Genomic DNA, 15,746 nt, shown 5'->3' with positions numbered 1-15,746 from the left:
TTTGAATAAATAAACTATGAAGATCCTTTTATATCAAGGTGATTGGAAGCTTTATACACATCAGTGAGATCTTTTAATTACTTGTCTTCCCCTGAAAGCCCTGAAGAGTCTTTGAAGCTGAGGGTGCTGTTTTTCAGGCACTTTGCATGTTTGTCATCCAAGTACATGTGTCCTGGTGTGCCAGCAGTGATGAGCACCTTACTTGCCAACATCAATGCCTACTATGCCCACACAACTGCCTCCACCAATGTCTCTGCATCTGATCGCTTTGCAGCCTCCAACTTTGGGGTGAGTATGATATAAAACATACCTACCCATTTGTTATCAATTAATAAAGTTTGATTTTTCATGGTCAATACTGTAGAGTTGGTTGATGAGCCTAAAATTCATATAGATGCCACCTAGATAGGTGAATTTGTTTCCTTATGAGTATGCAGACGATGCTGATAGACTATTCTTATTTCATTATGGATATGTTGACTTACTAATAGACTCTCCTCAAACACAGATAAATGAGAGAAAAAGAGCATCACTATGGTTTGGGGGCACACCTGGGCTCAGGTAGAACCTCTCTAGGCCAAGAGTGTGGCTGAATCATCATGTTCGTTAGTCCTACAGGTCCACAAATGGATCTTTCTTAATATTACTCAGTCTCTCTGACAGATTCATACCACTTAAATTCATATGAGACTATTGCCTAAGCAAGGATATCAGTGTATACTCAGCCTATCACTTTTCTAGTGTCTGGACTGTTTTTTTCTATTCAGGGCATGCCCTTTCCTATGTTAAGGTACTTGAGAAGTTGAATCTTTACTCAGAATGTCACCTGTCATAACTTCAATATAAACTAGATGAAATACCTTTGACCCAGCACAAAAATGACCTCTTTAGGCATAAAATCACTGATACCCCCAAATCCAATAGGTCTGTTTATGGACCTAACAACTTTTTCTTGTTATTAAAGAGAGTCTTTCTATAGATGAATTAATATCATTGATTAAGCCTTTGTTTCATTCTGTTATATCCCATTATATATTGACTTAATATTCAAAGATAGCTATATATATAAAAGGCTAATATGCTAAGTGTCCCTCCGACTGGTCGCTATGATACACACTGACCACCAGGGGGCAGACGCTCAACATAGGAGCTGCTGTAATGTGCACTGGCTATTTACAAAAAAAACGGCACTATGGACCTGGCGTTGACAAAGCAACAATGGGCTTCCCCCAAGTGGGACACAGGCCCCGCCACCACCCCAGAGAAACAGCCCACCAAATTGCAAGCCAATGCTGCTAAGACCCCATGGCACAAAATGCAGCCCATAGCCCAGCCCAGCCCAAAACAGTGGCTGTGGGCGCCGGGTAATGACATCACATAACAACACCCGGCTTCCTCTCCTTAGAGACCAGCCTCCTTGGAGTTTCTTCAGCCCAGGAACACGTCTTGCTTTATAGCCAGGTGTAAACATTTTACACTTTAACCAAATGCCTGTGAAGCGTTTTCCCATGCTTCATCTCATTTGATCCTCACAGAAGTCCTGGAGTAGGTAGATAGGAGACTCGGTAGAATCCTGTTTTCAATTCGTTAGCTGGAAAACAGAGATTTAGAAAGTTTAGAAACTTGACCCAACTGAAAAGAAGTAAGAAATGGTGGACCTTGAAAATGACTTCAGGTTTTCTCACTGCACAGAATATAGTCAAACACTGCTGCAGTTAAATGTTTTACCCTTTGTTCTCCCTGCATGATCTACAATAATAATCTGCTTCGTGTTGATATTTACTGCTGTGTTACTGACAATTACCTGAAGGAGAAGTTGAGGTACTTCACTGGGCTGGAAAAGTTTAGCTAAATCAGAAAGCAGGTCTAATTAAGCAAGTTTATCTATATATATAAAGCTCTCACTGCTGCCAATCGCATGTGTGTGTTTCGATCTGTCATTGTTGATTGTGAATTTATTTGACACTTCTATTACTAGTATAGAGAAAGGGCAAATAGCAATATTAAAATATTTCTTCTAATTAATTTCTTTTCAATGTGCATGAATTTGTGCACTGGGCCTCTAATCCTATATAATAAAGAGCTAATATGCTAATTAGACCAGCAGTATGACCTTCCAGAATGACCTTCAGGAACGACCAGTGGGCGGCGGGTGGGGCCAAGATCAATTGCCCCGTAGAGGGTGGCGGCAGCTGGGGCTGCAAGGGCCGAGTTCCTTGCACGAATTTCGTGCATCAGGCCTCTAGTATTATATAATCAATATATGCATTCTAGGAGTGCTATGCCACACAGCGTATAGGCATGTGATTCCACATTTAATTATACCTTTCCTATAAAAATCAACTATTAAATTAGTATATGTTATATAAACTGAGGGAAATGATGTAGATGTGATTTAAAGAGAAAGCCACTCAAGACTACCTGCTCACCTTCCAAATACATCACTCTTTCTCCCTCCCATTGTTACTGCTGGGTTGTGACTAACTCGCCTGAGCTACCCCAAGATAAGTCAGGAGACCACAGACTAAGGAACAAGTTGGAGAATGTTTGGAGTTTCTCCATCCCTTTGAAACTCTAACTCATCTTAGTCAAATAAAGGGTTATTTGACTAAGATGAGTTAGAGTTTCAAAGGGATGGAGGTGCACTCTCTGGTCATCTCCTATTGACTCTTGTACAGAAAGAGCAGTTTTCCCTCCCAGGGACTGCCTCTCCCCTTGCCAGTGTGAAAAGATTGTCCAGTTTGAGACAGAGCTGCTAAGAGATGGAACAGAGACCACCAATTTTATGTCTCCCTTACATGTTGTTATTCTCCTCATGAGGAGAGATGGATGTGATGTGTCCCCAACCAATGTCTCCTCTTCACCCAGAGGTGGTTCAGTTTCTTTATAGTTTTAGGAGCTCAGAAACAGATTATTTCTCTTTATTTGTTTCCCACTGTCAGAAAGAGAGATTTGTGAAACTACTGGACCAGCTCCACAACTCCCTGAGAATTGACCTCTCTACATACAGGGTGAGTGAAGACATGGCTGTGGGGCTGGGTAAGAGATACTATTAGCTCAGTCTAGAGAGACTGTACACCATTCTTGGCTATAAAGATTGAAGGCAAGGAAAATTGGTCTGCGTCATCACACCCATGTGCATGGCCAATGCCACTGACACCTGTGGTTCTGCAAATTCCAAGGACCACGCAATGTGTGGTAGCAGCAGGTGTGGCTGCTTTTAAAGACAGTGGCTGTCCACCTCACTCACTTCACTCCACCAAACTGTCTGATGATATTCTCACTAGGGAGTCTCCTGAGGATAATCTCTTCCAGAAATGCCCCTTTAAAAATTAGATCATTATGGTTCCTTCTTGCATTATTCCATATTCTCCTCTCTTTTCAGGGGAGGTGTGAGAATCCAGCTAAGGGGAGAGAGAGAGCAGCTTGGCTTGGGCAAGTAATTTGTAGCAGAAGTCATCTCATTCCTAGGATGGAGGGAGGAAATAGATATAGTAGGAGGGTGGGTACCTGGAATGGGCAGGACAGGGAAAGGGGCAGTTTTTCAATTCTTCCTAAGTTAAATCTTCTTAGAATGGATTCATTACTTGCTTTAAAGTGCTGTGAATTTCCAGGACAGGCAATATATCCACATTAAAAAGTAAGTATAAAAATAACCTCAAAGTAAAAAAAAACAAATGAGGTTTTAATGATCTGTACTTCTAGTGCCCTCCGTTTGCACGAATAATGGAGAGTTGACTGTATATCTTATAGTTGACTTATAAGTAGCTATATGAAGGTTTAAATAAGTGGTTTTTAATATGGGGAGTGGCTCAACATCTCCCTTCAGCTGTCATTGGCAACTTGTTCCTAAAACTCATGTCAAAGGCGATGAAGTGAAGCACAGCCAGAACGTCCTAAGGAACGCACTCCAAAAGCAGTTCTGCTCAGAGCTCTGCCATCTGCTGGCTCCAAAACAGAGGAATAGCTGGAGCCCATTGTACAGGAAGTACAGGTCTTGGTCTGGAGTGTGGCTACACTTATATTCCAGGATATACAGTTAGAGTGTAACTTTTGAAGAACTCACTGTTTGGGTGTAAGAATCTTCACCCAAAAAAGTGTGTGTATGTAAGTGTGTGTGTGTGTGGGGGGGGTGGTGTTCATTTGTGCAAATGCACACACATTGCATGGGAAGTAGGGTTGGGGGGAGGAAGCATTGCTTTCTGGGCTGGGGATTATTAGCACTTGCTTTTGGCAAAGGCCTGTCTATCTCAGTAGTACAGCTTTTTTTGTCCATCTCAACTAGGAAAAATTCCAGTGGGTAGCAGTTAGGGAAGTTTTTTATTTCGTTACTTCTGGAAGGGAAGGCTTTCATATTTCTCTATTCCCTTCTTGCATTTGCTTGATTTACAACAGAATAATTTCCCTGCTGGGAGTCCTGAGCGGCTTCAAGACTTAAAGTCCACAGTGGATTTGCTGACCAGCATCACCTTCTTCAGGATGAAGGTAAGAGATGAATTGGTCTGGGGACCTGGCCTCAGGGATATGGAAAATAAGAATAATTTGGCACAGTGTGAGGCTACAGAAATCATCTCCTCTAAGCCCACATTTCCATACATTTGTTCCCTGAGTTACTTTGATGAACACAATGGATCAATAAGGATGGGCTTGGCAGTCTCCCCATCAGATATCTTGGCAATTTAAATTCAGGGCAAGGTCCAGGAACCCTTGGAGGGATGAAGGAATCTGGACTAGTTTAGAGGTAGTTCTAGGAGAAGATCCCCACCCAGGTAAGCACAACCCTGGGCCCATATTCCTTTTCTTAATTGGCAGGTGCAAGAACTGCAAAGCCCTCCAAGAGCCAGCCAGGTGGTAAAGGATTGTGTGAAGGCCTGTTTGAACTCCACATATGAGTATATCTTCAACAACTGCCATGACTTGTACAGCCACCAGTATCAGCTGGTAAGAGGTTTGGGATCAGGTGGGACCAGCTGTCAGTGGCTCTTGGAGCCTCAGCTTTCCTTTGCTGTGGTCATGGTAGAAGGGAGTTCAGGAAAAAGTCCCAACGTTCTTGAGGGTGAGTGAGTTTTGTAGGATTTGAACCATCTAGATCAGCGGTTCTCAACCTGTGGGTCGCGACCCCTTTGGCGATCGAACGACCCTTTCACAGGGGTTGCCTAAGACCATCCTGCATATCAGATATTTACATTACCATTCATAACAGTAGCAACATTACAGTTATGAAGTAACAACAAAAATAATTTTATGGTTGGGTCACCACATGGAACTGTATTTAAAGGGCCAGAAGGTTGAGAACCACTGATCTAGACCATGTGAGACATTTGTGGATGGACAGGGACCAGGTGTGACATAACTGAGTTGAACAACAGTGGGAACAGTAAGTTTTAGTTTAAGAAAATGAGTAAAATTTGAGCAGTTTCAGAGGGTAAATTTGCAGTCCATCCCAGAGTCGTTTTTTCTCCCCCAAGATTAATTTTATTCTGACTCATGGATCCTTCTATGTTTCAGTCTCCTTCCTTTAAGATCTACAGCTGTCTCTCTGAGCTACTGGCTAATAGAAATTTAACTTTTCCTTTGACCACTTCTCTCTGCACTGCATGGTCTTCTGAGATATATTGGTCAGCTGAATATCACAGCTGGACATGTCCTCTGAAAGGCTGCCCTATTTCGCCTATTTTATGCTGGCAACCTAACTTATTTTCTGGTGACTTTGTATATTTTTCTTGATTTCTTAAATAGTATTTTTTTTTCTCATTTCGAGTTAATTTTTGTGAGTGGTATAAGATAGGGATCCAGTTTCATTCTTTTGCATGTGAATATCCAGTTTTCCCAACACCGTTTATTAAGGAGACTACCTTTTCCCCATTGGGTATTCTTGGCTTCCCAAGGCCTTTTCTTATTCAGTTAGGCAAGTAGCTTCCTAGATGCAGTTCTTCCTCATAAGGACATTCCAGGGGTTAAGGGAAGTCCTAACCCATTGGCGGTTAGGCCAACCTGCATGCTAGGTCTGTTCAGTAGCTCCTGAAAAACTTGAAGTAGCTTCTCAGAGCTGAGATGTGCATGTATGTGGTGGGGTGGGGGCTGGGTTTCAGAGGAGGGCTGCTAGTGTGGGTCACGTGCAACTAGACCTACTTAGTGAGACTGGAGGGGCTGCTTACTTTGGTCAAAGAGTCACAATACCCATAGCTTCTGAGGAAGTGGGGACAGGAATGAACTCTTTGTGTCCAAGGACCTCCCAGTAGTCACCTCTGACGTATCAGGGGCAGTCCTGTGGAAGACAGACTCTAGGAAGGGTACTTGATTCTAGAGGAAGAAGCTTGGAGAGGGGAAAGAAAGAGGAAGATTAGAGACACTCTTTACATTCTACTCTGACCCTGTCTGTAACTATCTCTTCTGGAACAAGAAGCAGGAACTACCTGCCGAGGAACAAGGGCCCAGCATTCGGAACCTGGATTTCTGGCCCAAACTTATCACACTCATTGTGTCAATCATAGAGGAAGATAAGAATTCCTACACACTTGTTCTGAACCAGTGAGTATCACCCTACTCGGCCCTGTCTGGTTGGTGGTTGGTTTGTCCATCTGTCTAACAGCCTCTTTCTTTCCTATCTCTGTATGTTTGCAGTGCCACCTCTTCTTCCTGTCCGTCCGTCTGTCCCTCTGTCCCTTGTATCTGTCTGGGTAGCTGTTTCTGGAGACAGGTGTGGAAACATAATGGGGGGGCCCTGCCCAGACTGCACCAGCCTCCCTGGAGTGAGAGTCCTCTGGGAATAGGAGTCCCAGGGGATCCAGAGACCATGTGTGTATGTGTCTGTCTGCTCTGAATAAAGTGGGCCACCTCATAGCCCACCTCTTACCCCTCCTCCTCCAGCTTATTTAGCTTGGGCCTACCTTCCAGCCCAAACCTTCTCTTCTGGGTCTTACTTCCTTGCCTTTTGGGCATCCTTTCCCTGGGCCCATTTTGCCTGAGGGAATTCTCTGCCCCCACTTGTCCTAGCACTGACCCCGAACCCCCTTTTTCTAGAGTGAGTCTACCCCTGTTTCCTAGGCTTCTCCTCTCTTCAGTATGACCTCTGAGAACTGGGCACATTAGCCTTGGAATCAATAAAATCAAATAGTTCTTGCTTTGTTTTCTGACTGCGGCTTCTTCCATCATCCAGGTTTCCTCAGGAGCTGAATGTGGGAAAAGTCAGCGCAGAAGTGATGTGGCAACTTTTTGCCCAAGACATGAAATATGCACTGGAGGGTAAGGGTGTGCCCAAGGCAGTGGGCTGAAGGCCCCTTGTCCAAGCACCTGGTTTGCTTTCTCTTTCCTCTCCCAGCAACTGCAAGTTCAGGGTGAATGGCACAATGAGAAATAGAGGGATTCGTGCATAGTGAGTGATAGGCCTCAGGTGGTTTTGGGTAGACAAAGCTTCAGCCCAATGAATAATGTAAATGGCTATAGGTTCATTCCTTCAGCTTGAGAACAAGTGCCTGCCTAAGACTTTCCCAGCCCAGGAATCAGCTCCTCCCATCTGGGTGTTCACAAGTGGCTCACTTCCTGGAGAGGAGTCTTACGAAATTTATCTTTACAGTGTTAACGAATCATAGACCCTTAAATACATAAATAGGATTCTTTTCTCACACTGGGGGCTGCCTGGCCTGGGTTTCCTTGAAAGCTCTTCTATAAAGGGGGTAGATGACGAGAACCTGTGATTACGGCCAGTGCTCCAGACTCTGGGCAAGCTATGAGTGCTCTTTGTCCTAGATTTTCCAGAAGGCTTTGGAGATTCAGCTGGAAATTATGGACCCTTTCAAGTCCAAAATGAGCATCTCATTTTCTGTAACATGATGAGCCTCTTATCTGGCTGTGTATCCATGGTTTCCAAACTGACTATTCTTATTTGCAAACTTCTTTGAGAGTTCATTTTTCAGGGTCTCAGCTATGCTCTTGGACCCTTCGGTTTATATCAAGATTCTGTTGCACCATGGCTGCTCAATGCAGCTTCTGTTAGCTTGGGTTCACTTTGGTTTTCCCTGTCTCTGTGTGTTGTCAGTGACCTATTCATGTCATGTACAACTGCTCATCTCTGCATTTTTTGTTTTTAATCCTCACCCGAGGATATTTTTCCATAGATTTTTTGTTTTTGTTTTTTTTAGAGAGAGTAGAAGAGAGAGGGAAAGACAGAGAGAAATATCGATGTGAGAGAAACACATTAATTGGTTGCCTCCTGCATGCACCCTGACCAGGGCCCGAGCTGGGGAGGAGCCTGCAACCAAGGTACATGCCCTTGACTGGAATCGAACCCAGAACCCTTTGGTCCACAGGCCGACACTTTATCCAGTGAGCCAGGCTCTTAGAGAACAGAGCACTCCTGGTAGGGGGACATGGCTATGAGGAGGTGGTTGGGAGGAGCTGCCTAACTGGATCAGCTGCCTTGAGAAAAATCAAGGCCTCTACTGCCAGGACCTGACCCAGCTTTCTTCCCTGTCACTAGAGCATGAGAAAGACCGGCTGTGTAAGAGTGCTGACTACATGAACCTACACTTCAAGGTGAAGTGGCTCCACAATGAATATGTGCGGGAGCTGCCTGCCCTCCAGGGGCAGGTACCTGAGTACCCAGCGTGAGTCCTCAAGTGGGCACTATGGAGGGAAGGGAAGAGGGACCCTCTGGCTTAGCGTAGGGGTGGGGCCAGTATCCTCAATTCGATAAGCTAGTCTTGAGACCTGTTCTGGGCACTGCTATAGAAAGAGAAAAGTGTCAAACCATGTCCTACTTTCCAGAAGATCCCAGTCTGGGGGAGCTGTCAGGCATATGGTATATGCCAACAACTAGCTCCAGGCCCCAATTATCTTTCCTGGCTGCAGGTGGTTTGAGCAGTTTGTCCTACAATGGCTGGATGAGAATGAGGATGTATCCCTGGAATTCCTACATGGGGCCCTGGAACGAGATAAGAAGGATGGAGTAAGTCAGGGGCTTGGGCTGCACAGGGTTGAGGCCAGCAATTAGCTGTCAGCAAATGTTCCTGGGCTTTAGATAGATTGGCTGTTCCTGCCCTGAGGAGTCCATAAGGAGGGTGGTTGAGGGCCACTGAGCCACCCCTACTGGGAAGAGCCCTTTTGAACCCTATGAACTTGGAGAAAAGTAGTGGCTGAAGATGCTGACCCTGTATGTGGCCTTCCTTAGTTCCAGCAGACATCAGAGCACGCACTCTTTTCCTGCTCTGTGGTGGACGTCTTCACACAGCTCAACCAGAGCTTTGAGATCATCCGAAAGCTGGAATGCCCAGACCCCAACATCCTTGCCCACTACATGAGGAGATTTGCTAAGGTGACCATGACCCTCCCTTACCCCTCCCCTTACTACCACCACTCACAGCCTAGTCACAGGCCTGAGCTCAACCCTTCTTTGTGGTGGCCTTGAGGTGAAACCTGGGTTACCCCATTATCCTTTGTTTGTGACTAGGGTGGACAGATGGTTTGTCTCAGTGCTGTTCTGGGGTTGAGAGGGAGCTTTGTCCTTTCTGTGAGATTCTACTTTACCTCTATGTTGTATTGTTCTAGGATGAGAGGTGTGACCTCTCAGGCAAGATCCTTGTGGGGAGAGCTAAGGTTTCCTTCTTTCCTTTTTTCTTTTCTCAGACCATCAGGAAGGTGCTGATGCAGTATGCAGACATCTTATCAAAGAACTTCCCAGCTTATTGCACAAAAGAGAAAATGGTGAGGATCCGGCCCTGGGACCCTTGAAGAAGGGAATGGAAGCCACTTGAATCCTTCCTTTTGAAGCTATTCTTAGAGCTGAGGGTGGAGTGATGCTCCTGACTTCTGATTCCCAGCAGGGCTTCGCTTGATATTGTGCCACAGAATAAGAACTTGACTAGGAGTTCGTCTGAGCTTCCATTTGGTTCTTTAGCCTCTACTAAGCTAGACTTTTGCTTAGTCTCTTTTTTAATAGTGTAAAAAAAAAAAAGTTGAGCTAGTCAAAGTGTTTTAAAGGATAACACCATGAACACCTGGGGCCCACCACCCAGCTTAAAAACAGAAACATTTGCTCTAGTCTTCTTCATTCATAGAGAATTGTCTGAATTGGTTCCAATCTCTTAGGGAGAGACACATGTAAAACCTGTTGTAATTTCCCTGTGGCTTTTGGAGTAGTGTGAGAAAGGGAGGAACCCTAGGCTGATGGGTCCTGTGCTAAAAGAAGCCAAGACTTAGCAGCTCCATCTGTCCCCAAAGCCCTGCATCCTGATGAACAACATGCAGCAACTGAGGGTCCAGCTGGAGAAAATGTTTGAGGCCATGGGAGGCAAGGAGGTAGGTCTTAGGGGTTAGGGTTGCTGTACTTTCCCTTTGTTCTTTAGCCTTTTGACCACAGAACTCTACACTTTCTTGACTGGGTGCAGGCCAGGAGTTTAGCTTGGGGTCTGGGCGGGCTTGGGCTGAGAGATTGGAGTAGGCATTGGGGTAAAGGCCCAAGGAGGGAGGGGTCGGGACACAGGATGGGAGACAAGGGTAATTGAACCAGCTTAGCCAAGCCCACCTCCTGTGGATATAGTTGGATCCTGAAGCTGCCGACAGTCTGAAGGAGCTGCAGGTGAAACTGAATACCGTTCTGGATGAGCTCAGCATGGTGTTTGGAAACAGGTCAGTGGCCCAAAAACACATAGTCCTCAGAGCCAGATGTGGTTCCTGATGAATCTCAAAGCTCCTGCCCCACACCCATCCATCCAGCTGCAGGTGTGTGGATCTTCTGTCTCGTCCTATTGGCTCTCCCTGTTGGAAGCTGTACCACGAGTGTTCTGGAGTAGGATCGAATAGCTGGTGCTACTCCAGGGCCAATGTGTGTGTTTGGGAAGGAGAGGGTTGCACTATGGGCACATGTGTAGTTTCCAGGTGCGGATTGATGATTGCATTAAACAAATGGCCGACATCCTGAGCCAGGTGCGGGGCCCAGGGAACGCATCCCCCAACGCCAGGGCCTCAGTGGCTCAGGATGCAGATAGCGTGCTCCGACCTCTCATGGACTTCCTGGATGGCAAGTGAGTACAGTACTCAGGACTGTCCTCTGGGACAAGCAAGGCAGAGGAGCCTCTTGGGGAGGGGGATTCTCATTCACCCACACAGCCTTACCTGCTGCCTGGGCCTGCAGCCTCACCCTCTTTGCCACTGTGTGTGAGAAGACGGTCCTGAAGCGTGTGCTGAAGGAGCTCTGGCGGGTGGTATTGAACACAATGGAAAGGATGATTGTTCTGCCCCCACTCACTGACCACACGGTAAGGACACTTCCCTTCAAATTCCTTCTGCTGTCTCCCTTGCCTCGCTCCACGCTTCCTGCTCGAGTTGGAGTCTTCTGCTTTTGACTGATTCCCTCTCTGCCCAGGGCACTCAGCTGATCTTCACTGCTGCCAAGGAGCTGAGCCATCTTTCCAAACTCAAGGTACTCTAGATCAGCAGTCGCCAACCGGTGGTCCGTGAGGTCCAAAGGGTTGGCGACCGCTGCTCTAGATGTGTGGAGTCCTTCTGAGGCTGGTGGGGGGAGGGGATTGCCTGGAAGGAAGGAAGGAAATTTAAGCATTGGAGACTGAAGAGGAGGGAAAGGAGAGTGCCATGTAGCTGTGGGTTGGCAGGTAAGGGCAAGATTTTCATGACAGCCCAAAGCTGACTTGATGCTTTCTCTGTGGTTCCAGGACCACATGGTGCGAGAGGAAACACGGAGTCTCACTCCAAAGCAGTGTGCTGTCCTTGACCTCGCCCTGGACACCATCAAGGTGGAGACCTCCCCTGCCTCCAGACAGTCTTACTACCACACCCTCTTGGCCCTGGCATTTCACTCTGCCAGACGAGGTGTCCCTCAGGCTCCTGTCACCCACATCAGAAGAGAGTGGTTTTTATGTCTGTTTCTTTCTCTGCTATGTCTGTATTCCTACTTGGGAGCAACCAAAAAGGCACCTCCTGTGTGGTCTTGAGTGACTCACCATGGACCTAGAATACTTACTTATTCCTGGGTTCTGAATTGCACACATTCAGTTTACTTAGCTCTTCATTGCCTTTCCTGAATATTTTCCACTGGGAATTAATCTTCCAGATCCTAATACCCCAGATCTGGCTAACATTCCCCTCTTTCACTTTCATATAAAGTCATTTGGGTTTTCAAAGGACTTTTTTTCTACTACCCACTTATTTATTCAATGAGACAACATGCACCAGACACTGTACTGTGAATGATACAGAAAGAATCAAGATGGTTCCTAGCCTCAAGGTGGTTATAAGACAGGTATATGAGAACTGGGATTCAGGGCACTTGGGAGAGGTAGGTCATAGGTATAAAGTTCTCTAAGAATTCAGAGGGGATAAAAGAGCACTTTTGTCCACTCTCTGCCTGAAATGCTTCTATCTCATATCTTTGCTGTCCAGATAGATCCGTCCTTCAAAACCAAAATCTAGTAACATGGCCATCCCCCGCCCCCCCTGCCTCCTACCAGAGACCCAAATAATACTCTTTCCCTGGGAAATGTGACTCCTGATCTTGTTGTTTACTGAGTGACTTATTGTTCTCACCATTCTCTTCCGACATCTTCGTTGAACCTCAGGTGTCATTTCTCTGAGGACTATTGGGGAACTGCCTCTCTGTAAGGGCATGAGGCAGTAACAAGTACTCTTTTTGCTTTTCAGCAATACTTTCATGCAGGAGGCAATGGGCTGAAGAAAACCTTCCTGGAGAAGAGCCCAGATCTGCAGTCCCTACGCTATGCACTATCTCTGTACACACAGACCACAGATACACTCATCAAAACCTTTGTGCGTTCACAGACTGCCCAGGGTAAGACTAAGGGCTTTGGGTCACTGCCTCCCTTTCCTGATCTTTCTCTGCCCCTATGGAGTTAGTGTCCTCTAGCTCTTAGATCTCTCTAACAGGTACTTCTTGATAGATCCCTTCAAACTCAGATCCCAGGATTTCTTGAAGAACCCTAATACTTATCCCCACCTCATACTCAGTACCAGACAGGAGAATAACAGGGTCCTGGAAAATGTGCCTGAGATTTTTTTTCCCTAGACATTGCCTGTCCAGTGCATGTTTATTGAGCTCAAGTGGTATACCTTGTTTGGTAGGGAAAAATCTGTGAGCAAGCCTAGCGAACGAGTGATTGAGACACTCATTCATGAGGACTCATTGCTTTGGGAACCTTTGTTGGAATTTGTTCTGGGTGGAGGGAAGGGATAGAAAGCAAAAGGCTTTCTAGATTCTCCAGCATGGACAACAAGAAGAGAGGCAGCCATTGGAGAGTTGAAGAAAGGGTGCAGATCACATACATAGCTGAGCTCCAGCCTCATGGGTGATGCTAATGCACAGGGGACCCAGGCAGCTGGTTTTCTCTAGTGACATCCAGTCCTCAGAACCCCTCCCTGCCTCCAGTCAGGCCTATCCATAACAAAACACATCTGCATAAACATGGCTAAATTCTGACCTTGACCTTGGAGAAGGGCCCTCCCAGAAAGGACCTTCAGGTGCATTGATTATTGTTTGTTCCAGGGAAACCTGGGCATGCTTCCTGGGGCAGTGAAGCTGGTGGAGGAGGGATTGGGAAGGCTTGGGCCTTATGAGCTGTGGATCTGGAGTATAAAGCTGACCTGAAGGGGAAGCGGAGTCTAAGCAGTTAGACTGGACTTGACGGAAGGTGAAAAGATACACAAGACCGCAGTACTACATTTTTCACATCTGTTCTTATTTCAAGTCTGGGGTGGGAAGAAGAGGAAGCAAAAGAAGTTATGAACCTTGCTTAAGGGGACAAAGAAAACCTTTACGGAGCTGAGTGTATGTAAAGATCCATAACATTAGGGAGGATCTGAGTTAATCCAGAAAGGCTTTTAAAACAAAACAAAACAAACACAAAACAACTTGGAGCTTTAAGCTAAATATAAAGATGAGCAGAAGCTGGAGTAGACAGGTATGAGGTAAGAGTAGGAGTGAGGACTGCAGGGAGGGCCTGAGTTTATATGTATATTTTTCTACCCTTTGCGCTATTCACTTAAGAGCCTAGGAAATTAGAGCCTGCAGCCTTTCTTTTGGGCTTAGATACCTTCACTCTCTTATGATTTGATTGACCTTTGACCCATGAAGTCTGATTTGGAGTATTCAGGCACTGACCCCAGCTTTGTTACTTCTCTCTCCATCCTGCCCCGTCTCTGTGCTCCCTCAGAATGTGTGTAAAGCTGCTCTGAATGGCTGTTAACTCCTTAGACCACTAACTGATTCTTCTTTCTCTGTCCTACTGCTGCTACTACCTCTTGACTTTCCTGTCCTCACTCAGTGCATGATGGGAAAGGTATTAGGTTTACTGCTAATGAGGACATTCGGCCGGAAAAGGGTATGTTATAAACCATGCAGATATGAACCTAACATTGTCTAACACTGTCACCTGTCAACTAACATGAGCTGCTTATTTTTGGAGTGGAGAAAGTAGGTGTCAAAGTTCAGAAGCTCTATCCCAAGTCTCAGAGATGGGCATTGTATTCATACAGTCTGAGATGGGGTTAGCAATAGTCTGTCCTCAGAATTATCCCTTCCCTCCACCTTAGGACCAAGAAGTTTTATCTGGGTTCAGGGTACTGGTGTTTTTCAAAATAGAGTAAGACCTCTGCTAGGGGGAACCTGCTAATGGGCCAGACATTGAGACTAGGGAGATGTTTGTGGAGAGGTCCAAATTTGAGTAGGATAAAGTCTTTCTGAGCAGAGCAGCCTCCCAGGCAGGGGCCTGCAGGAATCCAGGGGTAGGTGGGAGGTTACTGCTTTTGGCTAAAAGGGACCCACATTGTTCCATTAAGACCATGGGAGGGACATAGTTTCTAAAGACACAGGGTGGCAGCACTCTCCTTCTCCAAGATCTGCAGCCTAGGAAATAGGAGAGGTTTGAGGAACCTGAGAGATTCCTGGTGCATTTTTAAAAGAAGTTTTGCCTAATATCTTGTCAGCCTAACTTGTATTTTAATACACAGCCTCATTCTTTATCCCCTTTTATTCACTTCTCCCATGCTTACTTCCCCGTGGCTATTGTGGGTGATTGCTTCTCACTTGAGGGTATAGGGTGGTGGCCTCCTAAGTCCTGTTTTATCTGGAGCAATTAGGCCTAAAATCTTCTTCAGTGGAGGATCATGTGTCCATCTGTCCCTCAGGGTCTGGTGTGGATGATCCTGTTGGAGAAGTCTCTATTCAGGTGGACTTGTTTACACATCCTGGAACTGGAGAGCACAAGGTCACAGTGAAAGGTGAGTGGCACGGACATACAGGTCTCACACCTTTTCTTGCTCAGTGGCCTCATCAGTCAAAAGCAGAGCCTGTTAAACCCATCCCTCCAGCTTGGCCCTCTTCTACGAGGAGTGCCACCTGGGGCTCAAGAACTGGGAACACTTGGTGCAGTCCCTCACAAGTTCCCTTTGTTTGGGCAGTGGTGGCTGCTAATGACCTCAGGTGGCAGACAGCGGGGATGTTCCGACCCTTTGTGGAAGTGACCATGGTTGGCCCACATCAAAGTGATAAGAAGAGGAAGTTCACAACCAAGTCAAAAAGCAACAACTGGGCCCCCAAGTACAATGAGACATTTCACTTGTAAGTTATGGGATGGGGATTTGCAGGACTGTGGGATGGGGGTGAACTGGGAGGTAAGACTTGAGAGGGGAGGGGAGGGACAGGCTGAATGGCAGCTGGGGTGAATTCAGTTGAAGATCCTCTCATTTCTGGCCTCCTACCTTCCACTTACCCTGTGATC

At 46.1% G+C, this 15,746-nt stretch overlaps 1 protein-coding gene across 6 annotated transcripts in view; it reads left to right on the top strand.

Annotated features, from left to right (window-relative positions):
• Window positions 1-15,746, top strand: part of UNC13B (unc-13 homolog B) — a 146,550-nt gene that overhangs the window by 129,202 nt on the left and 1,602 nt on the right. For 2 of the 6 annotated variants that reach the window (XM_036330469.1, XM_036330473.1), the window contains 20 exons: window positions 138-288; window positions 2,943-3,011; window positions 4,396-4,485; window positions 4,813-4,941; window positions 6,404-6,531; window positions 7,160-7,245; window positions 8,480-8,606; window positions 8,851-8,947; window positions 9,170-9,313; window positions 9,625-9,702; window positions 10,219-10,296; window positions 10,538-10,626; window positions 10,869-11,021; window positions 11,132-11,255; window positions 11,363-11,419; window positions 11,670-11,750; window positions 12,655-12,802; window positions 14,292-14,348; window positions 15,154-15,246; window positions 15,427-15,586. In XM_036330469.1, coding sequence (XP_036186362.1) covers window positions 138-288; window positions 2,943-3,011; window positions 4,396-4,485; window positions 4,813-4,941; window positions 6,404-6,531; window positions 7,160-7,245; window positions 8,480-8,606; window positions 8,851-8,947; window positions 9,170-9,313; window positions 9,625-9,702; window positions 10,219-10,296; window positions 10,538-10,626; window positions 10,869-11,021; window positions 11,132-11,255; window positions 11,363-11,419; window positions 11,670-11,750; window positions 12,655-12,802; window positions 14,292-14,348; window positions 15,154-15,246; window positions 15,427-15,586 — 2,139 coding nt within the window. The remainder of the gene's footprint in view (window positions 1-137; window positions 289-2,942; window positions 3,012-4,395; window positions 4,486-4,812; window positions 4,942-6,403; window positions 6,532-7,159; window positions 7,246-8,479; window positions 8,607-8,850; window positions 8,948-9,169; window positions 9,314-9,624; window positions 9,703-10,218; window positions 10,297-10,537; window positions 10,627-10,868; window positions 11,022-11,131; window positions 11,256-11,362; window positions 11,420-11,669; window positions 11,751-12,654; window positions 12,803-14,291; window positions 14,349-15,153; window positions 15,247-15,426; window positions 15,587-15,746) is intronic. The other 4 variants (XM_036330468.1, XM_036330471.1, XM_036330470.1 and 1 more) reach the window with 3 other exon arrangements.

The sequence above is a fragment of the Myotis myotis genome, unplaced genomic scaffold, assembly GCF_014108235.1.
Source record: "Myotis myotis isolate mMyoMyo1 unplaced genomic scaffold, mMyoMyo1.p scaffold_m19_p_12, whole genome shotgun sequence".
Taxonomy (NCBI): domain Eukaryota; kingdom Metazoa; phylum Chordata; class Mammalia; order Chiroptera; family Vespertilionidae; genus Myotis; species Myotis myotis.
The sequence above is the reverse complement of the archived record's forward strand: the minus strand, read 5'-3'. Positions and strand labels throughout refer to the sequence as shown.